Below are 25,824 nucleotides of genomic sequence, written 5' to 3'. Positions count from 1 at the left end.
TAAAAAAAATCAACAAGCTCATTTATCCTAGAAGATGTTAAGACATATATTATAGGATAAATGTTTTTTTATCCTCAAAGATGTGAGACAAGAACAATTGCTTCCTAAAGTATGCCCTGATGCAACCTAACAAAAGATTAAGTTATACAAATCTCTTCTTAAAATGTACAAGTTGAAATTCCAAGCCAGAAACGGTTCAGCTGCGGGACCGTAACATCCTTCTGAGCTTTTCATACTACACAACTTCTGTCAGCAATCGCATGTAAGACTTCCCTTCAATGACACTGCCCAAAATCTTCATCCATCAGCATCGCAAAATAATCAAAAGAAAGTCTCAAAACAACATTCAAACTAACTTTACCTTTTTACATAATAATAGCAAAAGTCCGCCAAGATAAAAGTCTGTACAACTTCTGAGAGTAACACTGGGGCAGGCCATGCTCCTCTTCCTAAAGCAACAAGAAGTAGGCCACGGGTATCTATAACCTACAAATTTGAACAAGAAATCAAATTGTGAGACATAGAACCCAGTGAGACCACACCGATTTCACAAAATCTGTTTTTAAGCGGTTTTTGTAAATCCGCCTCAATATGACTATCCTCTTGAAACATCTAGCACTACCTAGACGTAAACGGATACTTAGATCATATAAAGTACAGAAAGTAACCAAAAGTAAAAAGTAAGCTCGAGACTTGAAACAAATCAAAAAACAATGTGCCATGTGGGTGTGTTCACTGTAGAGAGTGCTCAAAGTGAAAAACAGGTCTAATGTTTCTTGTATGACCAAATTTACTCTAAAATAATTATCTAATTGTTTTAGATACCTGTAAGATCGGGGATCTTACACCAGATTTGGCTTAATTATGGTGTAGACAAATGAAGATGAGCAATACCATTCGTAGATTTGTGAGCACAATACTTACCAATGTAAGTGTATACATTAAGAAGCCATCACAACACGACGATAATGGTTGGATAGAAGCTCACCTGGAAAATCCGATGGAGACAGCTCAAAAACCTCACCACTCCCAATGCAAAAACATAGTGGGCAGTAAAAGGTTCAATAACCTGCATCATTTTGATACGTCTCCATGATGGTGAATACACTTACAAACTCTTTCCATTCTAACTGCCCAAGAGGTTCACTCTCATGAAGCAGGCTCTCCACCTGCCTTTGTGGTCATAGACTACAAGAAGCTTAAACTGCAGTATCCCTTGACCCCCAGCATGCTTATCGCGTAAATGGTGTATAAATACCCTGTAGGTTGTGACATCCCTTGACCCCCAGCATGCTTATCGCGTATATGGTGTATAAATACCCTGCAAGTTGTGACATCACTTTACCTCCCATGTATTGTACAGCCTTCCTACCCCTTGAAAACCATTTGATAAAATTCTTTACCACTAAAACTATTAGAATGTCTGTAGTAAGAATTAAGTGTAGACTTGAGCATCAGGGTGTGACAACAAAACAATAAACCAATTAGATTCATGTTATTCTGCAAGATGTGACTCACCTTTGTGTTCTGCATCACTCGAAGCTGAGGCAGAACTGAAACAGCCTCCAGATAGACACAAAAGGCCCAGAGAACCTTATTGACCAAGTAATGCCCAGAGAACCTTATTGAACAAAGCAAATACAGCACATGGTATCACCTGCAAAACTCTCTCTCTCTCTCTCTCTCTCTCTCTCTCTCTCTCTCTCTCTCTCTCTCTCGAATATTGGATGTGGATCGAGTATGTCCAGTAGTTCTTAGCATTAAAAAATACATTCAATAGTAATAAAATAGATCAAAACCGAAATTCCAACTGCCTTAGCACGTGCTTGACCAACAGACAAGACCCTCACATAACCAATTGCCCTGGATGCTACCTCAGACAATAGGTGTGGAAGAAACTACAATAACAATCATAAAGAGTAATTACTAGAGTTCTCTAGTTTGAAATACAGCTGCTAATGCAGGATCTTCAAGCACCAGTGTATGTATGTTCATGTTCAACTCTCAAGACACTGCACATGAGTGAACTCGGGAGCTTCAAACAAGCCCAATACATTTGCCAACCTTATTTGGAATTTCAACCTCCAAGAGTATTCAGGTAAAATTCAAAAGTAGTAGCAACTGCGGCTCCAGTTATAGCCCCCTCAATCATTTTATCCCGGTTGTACGACTTATCCCCAAATTTAAGAAGAGCTCCCGTCAGTGCACCTCCCAATAAAGCATTTTTCCAATCACGCTTTCCCCTGACTCTTTCCATTCCATATTGCATCCCAGAATATACACTAGCAATAACCCCCCATTGTACTCCTTCTTTGCCCATCCTTTTTGCCGTGTGTTGCAAATCATGCTTTGTAACAGTTTCCTTCTTCAAGCTAGCAAAAATTTCCTGAGAAGCTGCATGAGCAGCACCAACCGCTCCGATCTTCAAGAATCCATCCACACTAAGGGATGGCCCATATCAATGAACACATCCACGCTGGGTGAGTGTACATGGTTGGAGACGCGCGCGCAAGGCATGATTCTACCTACCTGCAAAACAAACAACTGCATTGTGATGAGCTCATTGTGTTGGAGTCACAACGCTCTCTCGCTCTCTCTCTCTCTCTCTCTCTCTCTCTCTCTCTTAGATCAAGCAAAAACAAAGAAACCCTTGCAACAAATTGAAAAACAACAGAAAAAAAAACGAAGCAAGGGTTGACAAAACAAACAGCGCGAGAGGAAGAGACAAAGACCTCGAGCAGCAGAACGATGTTGACTTCGATGACGGCTCTCGCAACAGTAGATCCTTTGAGTAGCTACATCAGAGGGAAGGATGGTGCGAGAGTGGAGGGGTCTCTCTCTCTCTCTCTCTCTCTCTCTCTCTCTCTCTCTCTCTCTCTCTCTCTCTCTCGCAGGAGGTGAACATACTCGGGAAATGCCCCTTCTGCGCTTGTTGCTCGCCTAAGTTCGCCCGCTCCATCATTTCTCCCCTGCATAGAAAGCGACCAGGTTTGCAACGTTCACCTTCCCTCACAAATTTTCAGGATAAAACACTAAATGCATCCAGATTCACACATATGGCAAGGAAAATTCAAACACTAAATGCATCCAAATTCACACATATGGCAAGGAAAATTCAAACTAGGACCCTGGGCAATAGCAAAAAATGTACAACGAGTGAGGGTTTGTGGCTACACACAGCAAATCCATGAACTAGCCTCCAATCCAGTGGACAAGTCGACTCCGAATAGATCCTCAGTCTACACTCTGTGACTACATGACCACAAAGCCTATGTAAGGTTGTCCAGAGGAGGGAATTGCATCGTAGAGAGGTCGCCCAAGATTGCCCCTACTACCCAACAAAAATGCTAGGCAGATCTAGAGAATGCCACAAGGCTCATCAAAAATGCTAATTGCTTGCCAAGTGCGCTAATCAATAAATTTCCCTACCCAGACTTTGACAAATAAGTAAAACAAATACCTAAAAGCCATAATAAATAGTGGGATCACTTTGGGTAGTTCACTTGAGATGCCAAAACTCTAACACCCTCATTGCAGCTCATAGTGGACATAAGAGACCAAGTCAATGAAGAAGCTATGCCCTTGAAAATAGTGCCATGATTACAAGCATTTTTTAATGTTTGTACATTTTTACGAACTCCCTCCCCCTTTGTCTATAGTGTAGAGAGAGATAACATTTACTTAGCTTTTCTACATTGGGAAGCTTTCTCTACCGTTTTGACCTTGGTGCAACGCAACAACATATATGGCGATCAACCGTAAGATATTTTACATAGGGTAGCTAATAAAGTTCTAGTTGTCCTTAATTAAGAATGACAACACCAAGGATCTAGATGAGAATAAAGAGTTTGGAAATCTACTAAACAATGCACGCACAGGCAAAGATTGGGAAACTTATTATAGATTACAATGATGGTTGTAAAGCTGGTATCATGGGTGCAGGAGAAGCTCTTGATCATGCCATTGGTGTTGCTACTGAGTTTGCATAGAAGAAGAAGAAGAGAAGAGTGACTTAGACGATGTGCAAGAAGAAAACAATAAATTAAATGAGGGTGCAGATGTGGAGACACAGGCTATGCAGACGATGGTATTGATGATGATGTTGTTGAAGAGGCTAATGAGGATTTGAATGTCCAAGATATTGATGCCTACTGACTACACAGAATAAGATTACTCAAGTTTATGGTAGCATCAACCCCAACAAATCTAGAAGCTTGTTGAACAAGTCTTAAAGATGTTAGCTAAGGGAAAGGACAGGGAGGTACCATATTTTCTCATTGGTATAGCTATCTTAGTTTGCTAGTGGAGTAAATTAACTCTTTGAAATACCAAGAACAACACCCTCATGTGAAAGATTCTTTAATTGGCTTGTTAGGGTATGTGTCTTATGGCATAAGCACTTAATATTCCTCCCCCCCCCCCCCGACGCGGGGTAGGCCCCCCCCTCCCTTATGCATACGGTACGAGCATAAAATAACGGGGGGCTACCCCTATTGTATACGCTTATGTCTGACCTCTAAAAACCCCCCTCTTGTACACTCACGTGTTACCATACGAAAATCCATAGTGAATCCCCCGGGGGGCAATGTAATCTCGAGTACCGGGTACCTGAGAGTGGCTTTTACCTCAAAATATGGGGTATGATCTCAAGTATGTGATGCCCGCGAGTAACTTTTACTTGAGAATATTTGGAGATGGAGTTGGTGAGATGTATGGCTCGTATTCATCCCATCCCAGATCCCACACAATCATATGATTGAGCCAATGCTCGGAGTCATTCCCATGGAAGATTATTGCTCACAGAAAGCATGAAAGGACCTTGGGTAGTTGCTATCATTGACTATTTTCTAGTGTGACTATGGTAGGTTTCATACGCCCTAACAAGCACGGTTTCTCAAGCCTTAGCAATTTCGTCGTTTCTACGCTGAAAAAGCTTCAGAGTATGCTGAAAAGGTTGCAAGAGCTTGGATAGCTCATCGCATTATGAGCTTGAAGCTCCAAACAAAGCTTTGCTTGAGGCTACTCTACCATTTTGGCAGAGTTGGCTTTGCAGGGTAGCGTTTGGAGAGAGACGACAAACATTGTTCTTCTTGCATCTTGTCAATTTGAGTGCCGCTGAGCTCAACAAAATGAAGACGGGTGGTGCGGTGTGTGTGAGCACGCTCTGTGTGATTGAAAAAACTTCCCAAGTGAGTTATTACTCCTACGTGCAAAGTTTTTTTTTTCCATAAAGGGGGGGCGCTGATGAATTATATTAGAAGAACAAAAATTACTCCTTCGTGCAAAGTTTTTTTTTTCCAGCAAAGCAGAGGCGGTTATATTAAAAGAAGGAAGAAATAGTAATTACAAGATTGTCCCCCCACCCCGATGAGGAGGACAAAAAAGATGAACAAAACACGTCCGGGAGACTCTCCCATACAAAATATAGTTCTGAGATAGAAATACCACCAACCTTGAGTTCCAAGACCCAACACATAACCATCAGACTCCTATTCAACTCCAAACCCATGCAGTAAGTTGATCAAGCCTTGCAGCTTTTCCACAAATTCTCCTGCTTTAGCCACCTCCGCATAAGCCTCCTCAATTGCTTGCTTGCTAGCAACAATCATGTTGTGGATTTCCCGCCTTTTCCAATCATTACATGGCAGTTCTTGTTCTTCTCCCGACAAAGTAAGGAGCACTTTTTTTGCATCTTGATTGATTCTGTTCCGAAGGTAGTAAATGTTGATTTGAGCGATTTTCAGATTGAATACCTGCAAGTTGAAATCAACAAAAAGAGCTCTCAGGCACGGAGCCTGGTAATCCACTTCAAACACATAGCAATTCCTCAATTTCCAAATAATCCAAAGGAATTCTACCCTAGTTCTGTTCCAATAGCTGGTTAAAATGCCAATTGAATCCCCTAGCAAAAGCTGTCTCCATGATGATACTGGTGCAAGCAATATTGTCCTAAGCGGGGATAAAATAGTCAGACTGGGGACAAGTCATGAACATGTGGGCAATAGATTCTATTCCTCCTTTACATCTAGAACAGATTTCTGATGAGATTCTAGCTTTCAGAATTTTATCCCCTGTCCAAATAGCTTTGTGTAGTATTAGCCATAGAAGTATCGATTTTTTTGGTCGTATACTTTTATCCCAGATTTTTCTAAATTTGAAATACCACTGCCTTCGGTCCAGACTCGCAGTCCATCTTTTGTTAAGGGTGATGTGTAAAGGTGGATTAATATCTTTTACCACTATATCTGGGGATGTTGAAGTTTAAATCCCCCTTTCCACCCGAATGCCTTAAGTTGGGCAGAGTCGATGTTTGAGAGTTCCAACAGTCCTCAGAAGGAAAGAGAGCAATCCTATTAAGAATCAGCATGATTTCCCACTGTTGGAGGGGGAATTGAGTTAACAATTTTTCTCCCATTTTCCATCTGTGGAGACTGTAGTTCCACAGGTCTCCTTAAGAGGAAACACCTTTCTTATGACAACGTAGTACTATTCTTATCTGACTTTCATTGACCGAGGCTATAGGGGGCAGAGGCCACCATACTGAATCCAAGTGTGAGACTGGGATAGAAATGTTGGAGTTGTGAAAGACAGTCAGGTTCTCTCTGGAGTGGTTCCAGGCTCCCCAAAGAGAAACCATTAGATCAGAGCCCTTAGCCTTGATCATATGAGGCCCGAAGAACATAATTATCCAGTTAAGATTTGACCATCCTTTGCATTTGACTAGGGCAAATTTGTGGAGATTTTTTAATAGCAAGCAGGGGGGATCTTCTAATGCCCGGATAATGAGTTTAATTGCTATTTTATCTGCCCATCTATTGACGTTTTTGACTCCTAGTCCTCCTTTGTCAATCGGAAGACAGCATACATCCCACCTGACCTTAGCAGCCCCTTTTTTGAAAGGGTTACCCGCCCAAAGAAAGTTTCTACAATACTTCTTAACCATTTCGAGATGAGACTTCGGTGGTCTCCAGCAGCTAAGGAGGAAGAGGACATAGGAGGCGAGAAAGTGATTGATTACCACTACTCGACCAGCTAGAGAGGATTGAAAACCTTTCCAACTTTCCAATTTGGATCTGAACCTTTCCATGACCCACTCCCACCGCTATTTAAGGTTAATTTTAAACCCAAATGGGATCCCTAGAAGTCTAAATACTTCTCCATCCTGGAGAACTTTACATCCTTGGGTAAGCAGCCAGTCAAGGAGGGGAAACATAGAGGCTCTAATCCATGTCTTTCTGTGATTGATTCTTGAGCCAGAGGCTTTGCAAAACGTTTCCATTGCCTGCTAGAAATGCTGTAGTGACCTTTCTTCATTGCACAACAACGCATTAGTGTCATCAGCAAATTGAGACAGACACTGTTGTTGCTCACTGTTTGGTAGAGGAATGCTCTTAATTTTGCCTTCTGCCATCCTTCCTGTGACTAAATAGTTCAGGATATCAGCTTTGATTGCAAACAAAAGAGAAACCAAGGGGCAACCTTGCCGAATGGATCTGCTCAATTCGAAACACTCAGAGAGGACTCCATTCATGGCTAATCTTGCCCTTGCATGTCCAAACATTAGGAGAAAGTTGGACTCACTTTTGGGCCCTGTAAGAAGTGCCACGTCGGCTTAGAGAGAGAAAATGAAAATGTTAAATTGTGCATTTGATGTGATACTTTTCTACGCAACAAAAAGCCAAAATGACATTCTTTGGTAGGTAGCCGTCGTCTTTATCATTCTTATCCTTCGTTCTCTTGTCAGGAATCCAACTAACCATATGACCAATGATTTGAAATGCCAACTTACAAGCGTTCCCTCCAAAAACATAAGCCATACGAACTCTATCAACTCTAAACTTGAGAATATGGCCTTCCCTCCCAAAACCTGAGATATTTCATGAGTTTCGAGTCTCCGTCTTTTTCTCTATCAACTCTAGGAATGGAAGACGCTTCTTTTTCTGATGAAAACACTAATTTGAACTTGCAATCCTCAGCCCCTTCATCTTTAACACTTACCCAAAGAAAGAACACACATCATCTTTATGTTGATGTATTGCAAGAGTCCGCACCGTTGCAGAAACGTAGGAGGGAGTCTTTCTTATCTCAATGGGAGAAAGAACTTAGAAGGACAAACAAAGAACATCATTTGGATTTGTGGACCGATGGGTCTATTTATCCGAAGGATCCTATGACAAATGAGCCACCTCCCTTTGCTAATATAACTAACCTCTTACATTTCACAGGCGATGGCAAGGATGGGCTATTGGGATACACCGAACATTTGGAAATGAGAGGATTGAATGCAGAAAGGCAAGAAACTTCCTGGCGATGGAGAACATGCAGTTGAAGAAACTTAATGAAGCATGCTCTCAAAAGATTTCATCAAACAGAGAGACAATCCAAAGCCTTGAGAATAAGATCACAAGTTTGCGAGAGAAAGACACCGTGCTTGTAGTCAAAAAAGAAAACGAGATCTGTGCAACATTGAGAACATGAAGGTTGGTAGTGGTGGCCTGAAAAAATGAATACGAGCTTTAAGGTAACTCGAAGTTTGTTTCTTCAATGTGCTTCACTAAGAAATGGATACACTTTCCTGTACATGATCATAATGCATGGTGCTTTTTTGGCAGGTCTTTACTGCATCCAAACTCGAACGGTGCAGGCTTTATTGCCAAAGTGCATTACAGTCGTTTAGTTCCAAAAGAAGTAGTTGAAGAGATGATAACTCAGAAAAAAATTTGTAAGTTGAAAGGGAGGCTCCTTACCTCCTTCATGAATGAGAATCAGCTGGAACCAATGAAAGTGCAAGCAACACTTGATGAGAGTGGCATCTCGCAGATGGGATACAAGACACTTTTCAAAGCATTAGCTAAAAAGTCTCAAAATAAACTATAGAGAGGATCATTGTTGCCAAAGCCATCACATGTAAAGACTTCTCGTCGGCACGTAAACGATGAGGTGTTTGAGAAACTTGGGTCACCATTCCATATTGAAGCAACGTTCTTAGGCAAGGGCGATAGAGAGGTACAGTTTAACGAGCACAACAACCTCTTCATTGATCTTGAAGCATTGCAAAGGTATACAATTCACTTCTTTGACATCAGTCGAGAGGAGTGCGGTGGGTTTCTCAAGTTTGTTTTGAAGCTCGACGAGTGCGAGGTCCTGAAGAACAAGAAGCTGGAGAGAGTCACCATTACCCTCATGAACAAAGCTCTGGATCCATCAATAACGAAAGAGGATCCACGATACTTCAGTGTCGTATAATCCGAAAACAACATTCTAACTCTAGGATCATTTGAGGTATACTTCATTCACTCTATGATAACAAAAATATTGATTATTTGGTTGTGTATTTTGTGTTTTCGTTTTTCACTGTAGGTTGATAAGGAAAATTTTGAAATCCTCGATTGGGTTTTTAGTCAAACCCAAATTCCTTTTATCATCAGTGAACAAAGAAACAGAGCCGTTCTTTCAGTGGAAGGATTTGGTGACTACACAATGGAATGGCACATGGTAGGTGACTTAAAGACTCTTAAATTGTATATACAACATAACACATGGAGTAGATGTGGCAAATCCATGCTTATATTGCATGGCTGATGCACAATCTCTTGAGAGTGTGCAATGGAATAGAGCTCCCAATAGACATATTCAAGATAAAACTTTTAAACCGGTGACTGATATTCCTCTGAGTAAAGTTCACGTCTGTACACTTCATGCACTCTGTCGAATAATTGAAAAGGTGGCTCATTTGTACATATGTTTTACATGGACATTAAAGCCAAAGAGTGAGTCGAAAAGAGTGATGAAAGCATTAGAGGAAGTGCTCTCAGAAATTGGTTTGCATGGAGGCAATGTCAAAATCAAAGAGAACCCTAAGATGTCTCAAAGTCGGTACAAGAAAGTACCAAGGAAAGCATCGATAGGCAGAGTGAAGGCAAGAAGGTTTCTTGGGTTTAGCCTCAAAGATTCAGATAGAAAAGAAAGGAGAAACCTGTTCGACAAATGGAAACAATTACATAAAGTGGTTAAAGACAATGCTGTTGGTGGGGCAATCCAAAATCACAAGGCGAATGTGTGGAAATCACTAGATATAATTTTCCACTACGTTGAGCAGCATTCTTGGGACCACAGTAAGCTCACATAATCTCAAGTAGCCTTGCTGGATTAGAAAAAGGCTTACCTTACACGGTGGGGTGGGCAACATATCACACATTACATGGTGGGTTGGCATTCTACGTATACAAAACAAAATTTTAAATTGTACTCTACTGACCATTTTGTTTTATTTCAATGTAGCACATACTATTCAACCATGGTCCATAGTTTGCCAAGACATATAGCTCACTATCAATATGGTCCACACAAGGCATGGAAAAAACCCACTACATGGCAAGAACAGGTTATTTTAAGCACACTAGACATGGGGGAGGAAAAGATAAAGCCAATAGCCTATTAGAGTTACACCAATGGACTTATGGACGACTAATTCATAGAGCAAGGCAGAAGGAACTTCTTAAGAGTTCAGAAATTACACGGTCTTTACAACACATCGGCAAAGAGAAGAAACAGATGGCTTGGGGAGCTTCAAATGCTGCGGAGCGCCATGCGAGGTGGCGACGGTCGCGAGTCAGGAGCGGGAGAAGATGGACTTGAGCCCGTCGTTTTTATTCTCTTCGATGCACCTCCTTCTTCCTCACTTCGTACCTCTTCGATGTGCAAGCTCTGTAGACGAGCTTGTTCCTCTGTTGATGGCAACATCCCCACGGGCATCATGCGTCTTCTTTCCCTAAAAAATAGCCGCTTGTTGTATGGATCTAAGCTTTCTGGGTCTTCAACCCCTGCAGCCAGAGCCTGAGCTATGTAGGACATGAAATAGAGGGCTCTGAGTGCTTGGCACCCATACCCAATGCCAAATACGCGTAGAGCAAATTGTTTCTCAATCAGAATTAGTCTTTCTACGTTTAGTGGGAGGGGGTGTCCACCGCACAATCTTGTAATAACTTTCATTGCAAACAGTGGGAAATTTGCATTGTCATCGGAGTATTCCTTGTGGTATATTATGACTACATAAAAACTGTAATGACAAGCCCTTGCCGTGAGCCTCCCGCTCTTCTAAGGAAACTATCGTTATACACTAGCACCTGTCAACAAAAAAAATGATCATGATATTTTATCACTAGGCCATCTCCAATACCATCTAAATGCACGACAAAAGTTACCATCTGATTCTCGTCCATTTCCAGCATCGACCTCCCCCACAAGAGAATAGACTGACTATTCATTACCTGATCTCTGGGTGCTACGGGCCTACCCATGTTTTCCAAGCCGAGTTGTTTTGTTGTCAATTCAAACTGCTCATCTATTGGAAAATTGGCCTCTCCGGACTTCGCTTCATTGAATGTATCTTTGATCAGTTGCCACCCTGAAGTGAACTGTGAGTCGCGGACAACTGTGTCAGCAATAAGATGCTGGTCCACTCCATCATCATCCACAAACCCTATGTCTGCCTCACCAAAATTTGAAATTGCAGGTAGGCAGTAGTCCTCCCGTATATTGAGCTCATGCATGATATCTGTGAGCAGAACATAGTGGGTGTTGCCTGCCATAGCAAAGCTGGGAGCACAATTCAGAGGCAAATTCACTTCCTTACTTGGACTTTCTTGCTTGCACTCTATTGCTGCATCCGCAAGAGAAGCAAGAGTTAAGCCCGCATCAAATGTTTCCTTTAATACCTCTACCCGCTCTTCTTCTGGGTCAAACTGCACCTCTACATCCTCTACCTCCGGCGCCAGTGGACAACTACCAAAAGTTGTTGACTGGGAAGTCTCTTACTCACCATCTGTCTGCAAGTATAAGTAACAGACAAACCCGTGGTAGAATTCCACTAAGCGACACTTTTTGAAGTGCTTCATACACCTGTCTTGTACAAGCAGTGCATTGGAGGGACACTTTTCTAGACAGCGATTCAGTCTCCTTGAAGGACTCTTGTCAGGGTCAAGGTCGGCTGGTGCACATATCTCATGCCATCAACTGTCATGGAATTGTCACAAGTGACTGCCTCATACTGTTGCAAATGGTTTTGTAGGTACTCACATGAGCAATCTATAATTCTTTGTATAAAAAACTCTGCATTAAACATTCCTGATAGTTCTGGTGCACGGTGATGAGCACGGGCGTTGTATAAGAACGTGAATAGTTTTTCTTCACATGTATCCTCGCTCACAACGTCTATCTCCAAAACTATGATCCCCATGACTGAAAGAAAAAGAAAGCCAAAACTATTTGGTGTCATAACCAAGCGAATATTGAGCCTCGAGTACCCCTCAAGGTCTCTATTCGCTTGGTTCTGTCCCGTGCGCTAATGTCATAAGAGGTGACGTCACTTGCGTTAGAACCAAGCGATTAGGGGCCCCAAGAATCTTCGAAGGGCCCTATTCGCTTGGTTTTGTCCCGTGCGCTAATGTCATAAAAGGTTACATCACTTGAGTCAGAACCAAGCGAATAGGGCCCCAAGAATCTCCGTAGGGCCCTATTCGCTTGGTTCTGTCCCGTGCGCTAGTGTCATAAAAGGTGACATCACTTGAGTAAGAACCAAGCGAATAGGGGCCCAAGAATCTCCGAAGGGCCCTATTCGCTTGGTTTTGTCCCGTGCGCTAATGTCATAAAAGGTGACGTCACTTGAGTTAGAACCAAGCGAATAGGGGCCCAAGAATCTCTGAAGGGCCCTATTCGCTTGGTTCTGTCCTGTGTGCTAATGTCATAAAAGGTGACGTCACTTGAGTCAGAACCAAGCGAATAGGGGCCTAAGAATCTCTGAAGGGCCCTATTCGCTTGGTTCTAACCCAAGCATTCGGAACAGGTGGATAAGAACATAGCATTTAATGTTATCAGTGATAGATATATAGGCCTACTCACTCACTATGCCCAAACTCAGGCACGGTCACATAAGGAGTAATTATTCCAACCATGCGGTTTGAGACTTTTAATCTTACCCTAACGTAGTGGCTTCGGTGCGCACACAGTTAACAGCACACAGGAAGGGGAGAGAGGCAGGGAGAAAGAAATTGTCTCTACAATATCAATGGCGCCGAGTTGGATGGTGATGTTGCAAGCCGTCGACAACAAGAACCAGAAGGTGGTGATGGAGATGGCGACGCGGCAGCAAAGGACTCGACCGAGTGAAGGTCGCTCAACACAGGATCACGAGAGGTGGCCAAGGGGAAGAGCGCAAAAAAGGCAAAGGCAACTGTGATCTATTTGTTCTACTTGGAGATGGAGATGGCGACTGCAAGGGCGATCGGCGTCTGACTCTCAACGCAGGATTATGAGAGGTGGCCAAGGGGAAGAGCGCAGAAAAGGCAAAGGCAATGGCGATCTGTTTATTCTACTTGGAGATGGAGATGGCGACTGCAAGGGCGATCGGCGTCTGACTCTAAACGCAGGATCACGAGTGCTGGCCAAGGGGAAGAGCACAGAAAAGGCAAAGGCAACGGTGATCTGTTTGTTCCACTTGGAAATGGAGATGGCGACTGCAAGGGCGATTGGCGTTTGTCTGACCCTAAACGGTCACTCGAAAAGGCACGTGGGCTGTGCTCACAACGACAACCAGTAATAAATGGTCTCAGATTCCCATGCAATACGATTTACCAACCACAATCTCCCGCATAAGTGAAGTTGTCACCCTCGTCGAGGTAAGCATTCTAAGTTTAGAGGCAGTACCCCGCCAAACATTTCAACTAGTCTACCTCTTTTTGCGTCCTCTACTGCCCATCATTTTAATTAACTCTACCCCCATCGATGCTACGTGGTAAGCAAACCATCCCAACTCTTTTTGCGCATCACCTCTTTCTCTCGCGCATCCTTCTCTTACTCTTGTTCTGCAGTGCTTTAGTGACGCAGAACTCTACACACAGTGAAGAGGTATTCTACTTACTACCCTTTTGTGCACTTGTATTTTGTGTAGTCAGTACCAAGCAAATAAGGGAAGGTAAGCCCTATTTGATGCACCTGTTCGCTTGGTATTGACCATCGTCTTTACCATAGGATGTTTGCTTTTACACTTTTCCTTGGTCAGTACCAAGCGAATAAGGGAAGGCCACTTTGTTCGAGGCCCCTGTTCGCTTGGTACTGACCTCGAAAAATATAAGTGATGTCTGCTAGTACAGAGGTCAATACTAAGCAAATAAGGGGAAGGTAAACCCTATTTGTTGTGGGTTTAGGGTTTTTTTTACCAAATACGCGTTTTGAATTTATAAGGGAGAAGAAAAATTACAACTTAACACCCATGTAGGGGGTTTTGAGTTAGAAAACACTAGGGATAGACGCAAAGGCCAAGTTTCAGACTTTACAAAGAGTGGCCTACTAATTTTCGGGGGTTTAGGATTCGCAATAACCATGTAGTCCTTTTCCTTCACAGCCAGACTATCTCTTCCTGAAGCCTGTTGGAAAGTTAATGGCTTCCTCATATTTACTTGCTAGCTCAAACACTTCATCCTTCATCTCCTGTAGCCAATTATAGTTAGCCTCTACAGAGCCATTCTCCGCGAGCAATCGTTGTAGGTCTTCAGGCCTTTTTGCTTCCAGAGAGTCTTTGAGGATTGAGAGTCTGTGCCTGACGATCAGCATTTGTTCTAGCTTCAGGCTAGCATCCTGCACAGAGCATTTAGCAAATAAGCTCTTCAAACTAGGAGCTTGGAAATTGGGAATAGAAAGGAAAGAATTACCAGCGGCTTACCTCAAGAATTGACTCCTGTATTGACAGCAGCCACTCCCGAGCTGTGTCGGTCGAGAACATTAAGGGTAACATCGGGGGAGGGCCAAGGGGGGACCTCCTGAGGAGGGCTCGGATGCAGTCCTGCTGTAGCGTTGCGGGAGTATACCTTGGAAAGGCATCACTACTATCCTAAGCTTCTTGTAGTTGTTCTGAGGGAGGTTCTCAAAAAAGCTGCTGGTTAAATAAACTAGATGGACATGCCTGAAAAGCAGGGCCTGGGTTCTGGCTGATGAGTGGTCTGTGTGGGGTGGTACCGCCATGCGGTTTCATGAGAGGTAGACGTGGGAGAGAGAAGCAATGGTACCACCCCCCCTAGATTAGGGGAGGTGATGGGAGGGAACGACATGACAATTAGGACCGTATGGACTTAAACGTCTCCTTCACGTTGGTATTTTGTTGCAGAGGATGCAAACCTGTTCGCTTGCTATTACACTTTTCTGAGGTCACCACCAAGTGAATAAGGGAAGGCAAACTCTTTCCGATGCACCTGCTCGCTTGGTAGTGACCTCAGAAAATATAAGTGATGTCTGCTATTACTATTTTCTGAGGTCACTACCAAGTGAATAAGGGAAGGAAAACTCTTTCTGATGCACCTGCTTGCTTGTTACTGACCTCAGAAAATATAAGTGACGTCTGCTATTACTATTTTCTGAGGTCACTACACAGCGAATAAGGGAAGGCAAATTCTTTTCGATGCACCTGTTCGCTTGGTACTGACCTCAGAAAATATAAGTGACGTCTGCTATTACTATTTTCTGAGGTCACTACCAAGCGAATAAGGGAAGGCAAACTCTTTCCGATGCACTTGCTCGCTTGGTACTGACCTCAAAAAATATAAGTGATGTCTGCTATTACTATTTTCTGAGGTCACTACCGAGCGAATAAGGGAAGGCAAACTCTTTCCAATGAACCTGCTCGCTTGGTACTGACCTCAGAAAATATAAGTGATGTTTGCTATTACTATTTTCTGAGGTCACGACCAAGCGAATAAGGGAAGGCAAACTCTTTCCAACACACCTGTTCGCTTGGTACTGACCTTTTCTGAAATCTGAAGTCCCTTGTGCTGACAAATGAATTGTCTTTTTGTGTTATGCTATTTGTAGAGATCCTCGTGTAAAGGCCACATCTAGGAGGGCAACATGTGAATCTTTGAATGCTCAAGCAAGAAGACGTCGATATGAGGCGCACAAAGGTGTATTGCAAGAGCTGCGCAGGATAGAACGACACGTTCAACCTGCTATTCCACGTCTCCCTTTCCAGCGAGTAGTGCAGGAGATTTACGAGCAGTGGAGAGTCGGCATGCGATGGGCCAACTTCAAGAAATTGCAGAAGACTACCTTGTTGAATTCTTCAACGATGGATATATCCTGGCTGCCGATGCACACCACGTTACTATCATGCCGTGGGATTTTGATACTCTTCAAAGGCTGCGTTTCCGCTACGATGGGCTGCTTCAGCCAGTGCCTATCCGGGATAGTAGAACCATGGATATTCTCAACATCCCCCCTCTCCATCCTCGAGCACGACAGACAGAGCTGTCTAGGGCTGAAACAAACAGCTGAAGGACCCGATCACAGGTCGAGAGAAACGACATAGATGGGCAGGTTGAGATAGCTGCAGAGGGGCATGAGCAAGCCAGAGTGGACCCCGAGGCAGTAATGGAAGAAACAAAGACAGTTATCGAGGAGCCAGCTAGACACCAAAATGAGCAAGTCATGGAGGATCCGCAACCAATAAGGGCTGATGAGGGGCAAGAGCAGGCCAGGGTGGACCCTGAGGCATTTATGGAGGAACCAATATTGAAGGAAAATGATCCGGAGCCTGTGCCTGTTAGAGAGGACCCTAAGGCTGTTAGGGAGGAGCCTGAGGCAGCCAGGGAGCCAGCTCAAGAAAGGCAAGGGGAAGGCTCTGCATCACAAGGGCCATCCAACGTATCAAATAAGTCAATTATTTTAGAGCAAATCAACGAAGAGAATGAAGAGGAGTTGAGAGTTCTGTTCACCGCAGCGCCTCTCCTCTGCATGCACAGATATTGCTGCCTGGAAGGTCAGAGGAGGCCTGCATTTTCAACCTCGATCAACAAGACTTCCTGTGCATGCACAGTTTCACCAACTCCAACGCAACGAATGAGGTCGTCAACATTGCTTTGTGGTAATTCTCATGCTCTTTAAAAGTCACATTTGGTTCATTCAATGTGTCTCTACCAAGACATGGGTCAATACCAAGCGAGACAGTGGCTTATGGAATTGGATAGTGGTACTACTCGCTCGGTATTGACCCATGTCTTCGCGGCAGTCGTCAAGTTTTTCTTTATAAGTCACGCTTGATTCATTAAATGGCTCACTACCATTAAGACATGGGTCAATACCAAGCGAGTCAGTGGCGGATGGAATTCCATAGCTGCTCCACTCGCTCGGTATTGACTCATGGGTTTGTGGCAGTGACGACCCGCTGAAATACCTCAAGTCTAATCTCTGCCATTGATTCATGTTAGCCACGCTATCTCGCTTCTGCCCCCTGAGGTTCAAAACAAAGTATATGTAATAGATCCGCTGATATCGCCTTATCTGCAGAACAACTCAGATTCCTTTTTGAGTCTGATGAACTAGAAATACCTCAAGTCTAATCTCTGCCATTGATTCATGTTAGCCACGCTGTCTCGCTTCTGCCCCCTGAGGTTCAAGACAAAGTATACGTAATAGATCCGCTGATATCGCCTTATCTGCAGAACAACTCAGTTTCCTTTTTGAGTCTTATGACCTGGTTTAGCAGAGTCAACTTTGATCTAGCGCACTTTCTGGTCACTGCATACAATCAATCATGAGTTTTTTCTTGCCTTGTAAAAACCATGTTGCATTTAGAATCTTTCTTCTCATCTTTGATGGTGTCTTTGTAGTGATCATTGGAGTCTGATGTTATTTGACATGGAAGCTAAGATTGTTTACTACGCAAACTCCGAGCAAAGCAGGGCGTTTCACGGTCGTGTAAAAACGTAAGGCCCATTTGGGTACATTTTGAAGCAGTGTCTCTTTGTAATGTGTTGCTGACTCAAGCGGCTATGTATGTAGTGCCGCGAAAAAACTTGTATGCTGTGTAGAGCATGTTTTGTTAGAACATGATCTAGGAAATACCGTCCTGCTCAAACGGGTAACCGTGCCCACACAGACTGATGACTATAGCTGTGGCTGGCAAACCTATTTGAATGCCCTGTTGCTCCTCAGTCAAATTATGGATGTACCGAACGTAAGTAATCGTGATGTTTCATTGTTTGCTGCAACGTTTGGCAACAAATGTCAGTATCACGCTTCTATAGGAACTTCAATTACATAACTACACCCCCAACGATGTGCGACATTTTTTTTGTAATGGCCATCTAGCATATTATAATCTCGGTAAATAGATGCACAAGAGAGGAAGCGACGAGAGTTAAGGAGTTCGAAGACGCTCCCATTAACGGAATGATGCAACGCCACAATCAGACTCAAGAAGAAGTTCGAAATATGCAAGAAGCAATAAATCAATATTATGCGGACGCAGCAGAAGTAGAGGAATGGGCTACACGTCGACGGCAAGAGCAAGAACAAAGGGAAGCTTCACAGGTGCAAGAAGCATGGGAAGCCATGGAAGAGACCCATGATTTTGAGCGACGCAAAAGGATGCCCGAGACCAGCGTCCCCAGAGGTAGAAGTAGTAGCAATCGGAGCAGAGGGCAAGGGAGCAACCGCAGTAGAGGACAAGGGACGAGTGGCAGCAACCGGGGGAGAGAACAGGAGACGAATGGCACAAACCGCGGGAGAGGACAGTAGCAGGGAAAGGGGGAAATTTACTTATATAAATCTTGACAGAAACAACACAATATATAAAGTTTTGAAACAATGAAAATGTACATTTTTGAAACATTGTTTGACCGCCACAAAATGTCTCTGTATTAGTCATTTTTAAGAGTACATCATGGTTTGCATGGCATCAAAGCTCTTTGCGTGCACAAGGTATGTGACCCAGCTTCCGGTGGAAGCAATTAAGTGAAGTGTATTTGTTAGTGACTCCTTGCACAATGTTGTTTTCTCCTTGCGTCTTGGAATCTGAAAAGAAGAAAAAGTTAGATTCTGTCTTAATGTATTAAAGACAATCAAAATTCATCGATTTAGTAAGCACCTTTCTATTGTTGAGACTAAATGCATACAATTCCGGCAAAAGTGGAAGTTCTTCACATGTAAGATCTATCCTGAGCTGTGCAAGAGTTGTGCTTGACATTGTCTCCATCACTGTAAGTAGGCTGTCTCAAAAGTAGAGCTCCATTGATAAAGGTTTGTTCTCGAGGCTATTCCTTGGTCGAGTGGAATAAGCTGCCCACTAAGAAGATGATATCTAATATAGTAAAACGACACTAAGAAATTTTGAGAGCTTATAATGAACTTGCAAATTATGGACTTCTTTTGCAAAATACAGAATTTGTTCTGTGATTGTTTCACAGCTCTCAGACTTGCAAATGAACATTGTTGCGGTAGTTCTTATTTGCTCATCGAAGAAAAAATCTACAAACACTTCAAGAGGCATAAATAGTGCAAGCCGAACTATTTTTGTGGCAATTGAATACTTGAGGGACTTTTGTATATCCTGAAACAACTTATTCCTAAAGCTTTCACTAGTTTGCGAAGCTGGCAAGGACCAATCCTTGCTGTCAAAGGATGGAAGTGACAAAGGAGCTACACGACCCCAACCAATGGAAGTTCTCGGTTCCACATATGACATATCATAAAAGAAAATTCCATTATCTGCAAGTTCCTTGTGTTGTCTTCCTCGGTACATTTACTCACCAATAAATGCATGGAAAGCATCAAAAATCTCAACTATGCTCTCAACTGGTTGCCAATTTGTCCTATTCGATGGATAAATATATGAAACATACCAAAGATGATATCCACCACTTAACCTTCGAGTATAATCATGCACTAAGCGAGATGCTCAAAATAACTTACAGTTGGGTCGATGCCTTGGAAAACTTGGAGGAGATGTTTGCAACCTTAAGTCTGCATGCTGGAAAGCATGCTGTATGAGGACCTCTTTCACCCGCTTGCTTTGTGCACACACTTCAAACTCTTTAACTTGTCCCTTGAAAGCCTCCACGACCACGAAATCATTGCGTTGCCTCCTCTTACTCCTCCTAGTTTGCAGTAGAACCCAAACTTCCGATAGTTATTCGAGATGGTGTCCATGCTTGATCGTCTGTAGTAACTGTTAAAAATGCTAACAAAGTCAATGGTAGTGATAGGCCTTCGAGAAGTAGTCATGGTGTGCAGTAGAATACACAGAAAGGTTAGCGCAAATATGAAAAAGGGAAGAAGTTTTGAGAGGGAAGTAGAGCTACTCAAAGTCATATTTGGGCGAGAACAAAGATACTAGATAGAGTCTTCAATGAAAGTTCTGAAATTCTTCGATACAGAGTTAGTACGACTTACGGCATTTATGCCTTGAAAGCGTGAAATTGTGCAATTTGATGAACAAAAATAATATTTCCTCGATTTTCAACGTAACGTTAGCCTCTTCCTCATTGGTCGAGCGCCACTCTCTCTCTAGAACTGAAAGGCCCAAAAGTGAGTCCAACTTTCTCCTAATGCAAGGTGGCTACATACCGGATCCAACCTCGCCCAAAACCGACTCTTTCAAGACTAGTTAGGATGAAAGACCATTCAAGGCGGTCATACGCCTTATCAAAGTCTATCTTGACAAAGACATAGTCAATGCCGATGTTTTCTGTATATTCAATTCCCTCCCAAAGGGCAATGACCGCCTCTATGATCCTTCTCCCTTTGATAAACCCTTTCTGGTTTGAACATATCCATTTCATAAGGCCAGGAGTGATCCGGAGTGCAACCACTTTGGAAAAAATTTTGTAGCATGTATTCAACATTGTCAGAGGTCATTAATTGGCAAGGTTTTCCCTTGCACCTTTCTTATGCAACAGTTTTATAATGCCTGTGATAATTGAGTACGGTAAAGCCTTGAATGTGACTGCTTCCTCCAAAACCTGGAGAAGAAAAGGAGCTAGAACAACTTTGAACATTTGAAAAAATCCGGCCGGCAGTCCATCAATCCCCGGGATTTATGGGGGGCAAGGGATTCTATTGCAATCTTGATTTTAGAAATAGAAAAGGGGAGGTAGGCCTGTAGTTTGGACACTTCTGGTACAACTTTGAGCCTACGCTTCCAAATTTCCTCCCTTGCCCTACTGACTGGTTCTGAGCTCATCTCTTTGGGAGTGAAGAGCTTTTCAAAGTGGCCCCTTGTAAATGCAATGTTCTCATTTTCCGATTGTATGGAACTATCCGCCTCTGTGAAAAGAGTGGTAGATTCCCTAGTATGTTTCTTTCTAACCCATTTAAACATTTATTTGAAAGGTTGATCAACCTTGCCTGCCCACCATTCCCTAAAGAACAACGTAGCATGTTATTGGCTAGATCTTCTTCCTATTTCAATTTGTACCTTAATTCATAAATTGAGTTCAGAGTTACTTCATTTTGGGCCCTTGATTCCAGCTTGTTTAGAGTACTATATGTCTAGTCCCTTGTCTTCCTCCTATTCATTGTGACCTCCTTCGAGAATTTATACAACAGTTTCTCTTATTCTGACCGATGCTGACCAACGGGCTGAGAGAACCCTCAAATTGAGTCTGCCATACATTGCATATCGCCTCTTGGACTATCGGTAGTTTGAAGAGTGCAGGGTCCGTATGAAACCATTGGTTTCGTATCTTACCAGCTTTTTGGTCGACCACCGTTAAAACATGATAATGATCTGAAATGCAGGAGTTGAATTTAACCCTGCTTTTGACCCTAGTGAAAGAGTCGGCAAGGGGAAGAGAGATGTAGCACCGGTCAAGCCTAGCTTTCCTTGGCATGCTTCCTCTTAAGTAGTTTTGCCAAGAGAAGCTCCCTTCCTCCCCCATGTCCCATAAGTCGAATCTGTCCTTCAAACCGTCCCATGCTTTTTTTTCATTGCCATTAATGACTGTGCCTTTTCCCAAGAATCTATCATGTGAAGACTCGACCATGTTGAAGTCCCCCATGAGGATGATGTCCCCACTGATTTGTGACATCTCTTCCCACAAGCGGGTTCTTTGGGCTATAGAGCCTGTTGCATAAACTGACACTGTGGCACCTAGCTGGTGAGGAAATGCTTACCGCTACCCAGTGTTCACCTACTAGGACAGAGGGGCTTTGAGGGAGCAGGTTGCCTGGGATTCCAATTGCTGTTTCCCCTGATCCTCTACGATGGGAGGATGAGAACCAACTCAGGGACGATGACATTTCTCTAAGTCTTCTGGCCAGGTCCTCACCCATGACCTTGATCTCGTAAAGCGAGATAACGTCCACCGGGTTATTTGAAATCCAAGCTTTGATTTTCTTTTAGATTTGGCAGGGTCGGTGAGAACCTTAATGTTCCAAGTTAAATCTCTCAGCTATGGGAACATTTATCTTTCTTGGCTTTGCTAGACGGTGACTTGGTAGTCTTTTGTCCCGCTTGCTCATGAGCACGTTTGTTATCTTTCTGAATCTCCATCGGTGCGGGAATGGGGGGATGTTTTCTTTGTTAGCTGCTTCCGGTTGAGGAGAAGCGAGGTTGAGGTCAATCAGTGTATCTTCATCCATCCTATTGACTTGGGACTCTAACTCAGTCGGAAGTGATTCTTCAATATCTGATTCCGACACCTATGACTCTTGTAGATCACTGTCATCGAATCCAATAAGAGGAGCTAACACCGAGAACCTGTTTGGCTGCCAAGTTTTGGGTTTATCTCGGGGTTTTTCCTTGTTTTGGTTCTGAGAGGCGTTCTTCTTCCTAGCATGTGAAACTGTGGTAAATTTGCCCGAATCTAACTCTTTCCCTTGTTCCTTAATGCTGCCAGGCTGTGGCTGGGGAGCCTGGGGGAACTTTATTGGGCAATTTTTCACATAGTGGGCTTTATACCCACAATGAAAACAAGCATTCGATAAATATAGGTAATTTCCTGCTCAAAAAGCTCCCCATCGTCTGTAAAAATATCAATGGCCGTAGGAAGGTCAATAGATATGTCCATTTCAATTAATATCTGTGGATGCCAAGATGGGACATAATTTTTCTTCTGCCTACTCCCTAACACTTTACCCAGAGGAGCTCCTATTTCGGCTAAATAAGCATGATAGTGCATAGGGAGATTTGGAAACTCTACCCAGACGGGGTAATTGACCAATGCCGAGCGTTGAGGGTTGAATTCTTTGTGCCAATGGAATAAGCTAAGAGCTGAGTCGCACCCAGCTGCAGTGGGGGGAGTGAGGGGATGGAGGAACCCAAGTTTAGCAATAGCAATTTTCTCTGCTAGATTGTAGAAGCCCTACTGCTCTTGCGATAACCCCATAAAAAAAGAAATGGTTAAGCTATAGTTCAGAAAATGAGCGTAGGAGCGCAATTCTCTCTAGCTTTGGCCAATAAACGACTTTGCTTTTCGCAACATCTTCACCGAATTTTTTGCCCCACTTGCCTTTCTCTGTGCGAATGTGCAGGTGCGACCAGAGGCGAGTTTGTTTTCCTCTTACCCTGCTACACCCTGGTGCGACTCAGCTCTAAGAGGTGAGGAGCTTATAATCCATTATCCATGGCTCAGCACAGAAAATGCCATCTCTGCATTTCTAAATACAAACAAATAGTGGCCTTTGGGCAATGCCTGGATAGTTTCCACCTCAACTGCTAAGGTGCCCCACTGGTTTCGGATCCAGTCTTTGAGTATTTCTACCAGGGGTTGAGGTCCTGCTAATAGCCCTAGGAGTGATCTCTCCTCGAGGTCTTTTTGCTTTTTTCTGATTTGAGAAGCAAGTAGAATGATGAAGGGCTTACCTCGCTGATTTGGTGGAGAGCTTCTTGAAGCAAGCCCTTCGCCTTCTCGCCCGAAAAGCTCTTTGGGAAGACAATCTTCTTGGTGATGGGAGCCTGGCTTATTAGCTGAGTCACCTCCTTCTGCAGCTGTTTTGGGATGGCATGTCGGTGTGAGGTTTCCATCTCCAGGGGTTGCGAATGAAGCTTTAAGTTTCTGAGTAAGGCCTTGGGACAGAGCTGAAATTACTCCTGGAAGAGGGACGTTTTGAACTGATAGTTCGCTTGTGGGGTGTTGTCCAGGACAACACTTCGATGGGGGAGCGGGTTGGCAGGATGCCACACAGTTGGAGATGACGGGGAGTTGATGAAGGCCGAAGGCTGTGGGTTGGTCATGATATAAGAACAAGGCGTGGGCGTAACCTTGGGAGTTACACCTTGCTAAGCACGCTTCTTGCTAAGGTTTAGGTCATAGCTATGTATCTTTAACACAGAGCGCCATTGCTAAGCTCAATTCATTTCCAACAGGAACTTTCCTTCGCGGTGGGAGACTTTCCACCGGTGCAAAGTTGCGTGCGGGAATAATCCCTTAGCATTGAATGCTGTTCAACAAGAAAGTAGGAGCGTGACAGCGTGTGGTGAGGGGGGCAGTCACGGTGTCGTGGCTTGGCGGACCACCTGTTTTGTCGAATTCACGCGGCAGCGGGTTCAGGGGGACACGTGGAGCAGGAAAGAGCCGTCTATCTCTCACCAAACCGTGTGCGGGGTGACACGTGGAGGTTGGCTCAAGGCGCGACTGGCGCCGCCACCGCCGAGCAATGGCCATTGGCTGCCTGTAATGCGTACTGGAGTCTGGACTCTGTGTGCCTGTCCCACACTCCCACTCTCTCTGTATGTGAGAGCAGAGTGCGTGAGCCGGCAATTTGAATAATGCAACCGCCTGCGGGCGGCCACGTGTCCCGCCGCCTTCTCCCACGGGCCCTGCATAAAGCTTTCCCATTCGCTCTCGTCTGCCTCCACATTGACCTTCACTTCCCTCTCTGCTAGACTGCTACTCCTCTCTCCCGCGTCCCCCTTCCCCGCTCTCGCTTCATCTGTACCCCAGTACCCGCTATTTCGATCTCCTACACCCTGTGCCCAGCCAGAGAAAGCGCAAGCTTCCCAGCTATGGCCGTCGGCTCTCAAACCGCGCAGCCTCACCATCCCTTCAAGCTTCTCTGCCCCCCCTCCAGCTACGGCGTCGACCCCTGCTCCCCCGCTGCCTCTGCTAGCCATGTCTCCACCTCCTGCTCCCCCCCTCGTTCCGATGATGCAGGTACCGCTCCCCAGCCTCATTACCGCGGCGTCCGCAGGCGCCCCTGGGGCCGGTTCGCAGCTGAGATCCGGGACCCCACACGCAAGGGCCGCCTCTGGCTCGGCACCTTCGACACCGCAGAGGAGGCGGCGCTCGCCTACGATGCTGCTGCGCGGGCGCTGCGTGGGGACAAGGCCAAGACGAACTTCGACGTGGATAAGCAGGCAGCGACCTGTGTAACATCCTCGTTGTCTTTGGCTGGTCGAGAACAGCCGCACCTGAAGGCTGAGGACATGGCGATTAAAAGGAAGCAGGATGAGAATGATGGGGCGGCTTGTGAATGGGAATGGAGGCAAGCAAAGAAAGCAAAGACTATGGTTGCAGATATCGCCGTGAAGGAGGAGGCGCAAGAGGGAAGCTCGCTGCCATTTACGCTGCTACGGCGCCTCCCTGCCCGGAAACCCAGCGTCTTCATCCCCTTTCTAGAGCTCCACGTCGCTGCTCATAGTTGAGAGGCCCACCGCTCACCTCTGATTTGCTTCTTGAATTATTCAAAGTTGTACATATTGCCCTGAATTAGAACACTGGAACAAATTTTTGCTTAATCATTGACATTTGTTTCAAAAACACAAGCCGGTTGAGAAGAGTATGCATTTGTTCGAGATAGCTCTATCAGAGTGTGTACTATTTGCATTTTTTTCTTTCGCTTGTTACAAGCAGAACAGAATAGAAAGGTCAACAACCTATCACATTAATTTTACAATGAAAAATCATGTTATCCATGTAATCAAATAACAAAAGCAAATCGCGTTAAAGAACTTGAAAAGCAAGCATGCAGTTACTATGCAATTCCCTATGTCATTTCAATCTGTAAATTTTTTGAGTTTCTCCTAGCAGGTATGAGAAAATTCCAACTTTCCAAGTA

At 44.1% G+C, this 25,824-nt stretch overlaps 3 protein-coding genes across 7 annotated transcripts; 1 reads left to right on the top strand and 2 right to left on the bottom strand.

Moving 5' to 3' along the window:
* Window positions 1-2,901, bottom strand: LOC147462149 (uncharacterized). The gene is made up of 6 exons (XM_086509565.1): window positions 2,733-2,901; window positions 2,083-2,529; window positions 1,519-1,553; window positions 989-1,069; window positions 362-486; window positions 1-284 (listed from the first exon to the last, which is right to left on the bottom strand). Exons 2-6 carry the CDS (start codon window positions 2,318-2,320, stop codon window positions 236-238), a joined length of 528 nt encoding a protein of 175 aa, XP_086365691.1. The 5' UTR covers window positions 2,321-2,529; window positions 2,733-2,901; the 3' UTR covers window positions 1-235.
* On the bottom strand, window positions 2,780-24,289 carry LOC147462148 (uncharacterized). 5 transcript variants are annotated; one of them, XR_015187672.1, is made up of 4 exons: window positions 23,630-24,273; window positions 19,738-19,993; window positions 2,908-2,969; window positions 2,780-2,795 (listed from the first exon to the last, which is right to left on the bottom strand). XR_015187672.1 is itself a non-coding variant. In XM_086509563.1 (2 exons), the coding sequence occupies exons 1-2, from the start codon at window positions 23,789-23,791 to the stop codon at window positions 18,697-18,699; spliced, it is 306 nt and encodes a 101-aa protein (XP_086365689.1). In that variant the 5' UTR covers window positions 23,792-24,289; the 3' UTR covers window positions 18,631-18,696. The 5 variants fall into 5 exon arrangements, 1 of the variants encoding a protein (XP_086365689.1); XR_015187674.1 differs by lacking the exons at window positions 2,780-2,795; window positions 2,908-2,969 and adding exons at window positions 18,657-18,840; window positions 18,914-19,111 and having other exon boundaries at window positions 23,630-23,769; XR_015187673.1 differs by lacking the exons at window positions 2,780-2,795; window positions 2,908-2,969 and adding an exon at window positions 5,640-5,753.
* Window positions 24,290-24,636: 347 nt separating this feature from the next.
* LOC147462147 (uncharacterized) lies at window positions 24,637-25,531 on the top strand. The gene has a single exon (XM_086509562.1). It carries the CDS (start codon window positions 24,773-24,775, stop codon window positions 25,409-25,411), a length of 639 nt encoding a protein of 212 aa, XP_086365688.1. The 5' UTR covers window positions 24,637-24,772; the 3' UTR covers window positions 25,412-25,531.
* Window positions 25,532-25,824: the final 293 nt, after the last annotated feature.

The sequence above is a fragment of the Adiantum capillus-veneris genome, chromosome 3 (genome assembly GCF_014529385.1).
Source record: "Adiantum capillus-veneris isolate H3 chromosome 3, ASM1452938v2, whole genome shotgun sequence".
In the NCBI taxonomy this organism is placed as follows: Eukaryota; Viridiplantae; Streptophyta; class Polypodiopsida; order Polypodiales; family Pteridaceae; genus Adiantum; species Adiantum capillus-veneris.
This window is presented reverse-complemented; position numbering and strand designations above follow the sequence as displayed.

Bases quoted from the DNA above. Each gene is read 5' to 3' on its own strand.
- LOC147462149 (XM_086509565.1), bottom strand. From the start codon at position 2,320: ATGGGCAAAGAAGGAGTACAATGGGGGGTTATTGCTAGTGTATATTCT. The intron at 1,070-1,518 runs GTGAGTCACATC...AAAATGATGCAG, and splicing joins GAGTGATGCAGAACACAAAG to GTTATTGAACCTTTTACTGC. The intron at 487-988 runs GTGAGCTTCTAT...TCAAATTTGTAG, and splicing joins GTCTCCATCGGATTTTCCAG to GTTATAGATACCCGTGGCCT.
- LOC147462147 (XM_086509562.1), top strand. From the start codon at position 24,773: ATGGCCGTCGGCTCTCAAACCGCGCAGCCTCACCATCCCTTCAAGCTT.
- LOC147462148 (XM_086509563.1), bottom strand. From the start codon at position 23,791: ATGGAAACCTCACACCGACATGCCATCCCAAAACAGCTGCAGAAGGAG. The intron at 18,841-23,629 runs GTAAGCCCTTCA...TCTTCTTTTCAG, and splicing joins CTCTCCACCAAATCAGCGAG to ATTCCAAGACGCAAGGAGAA.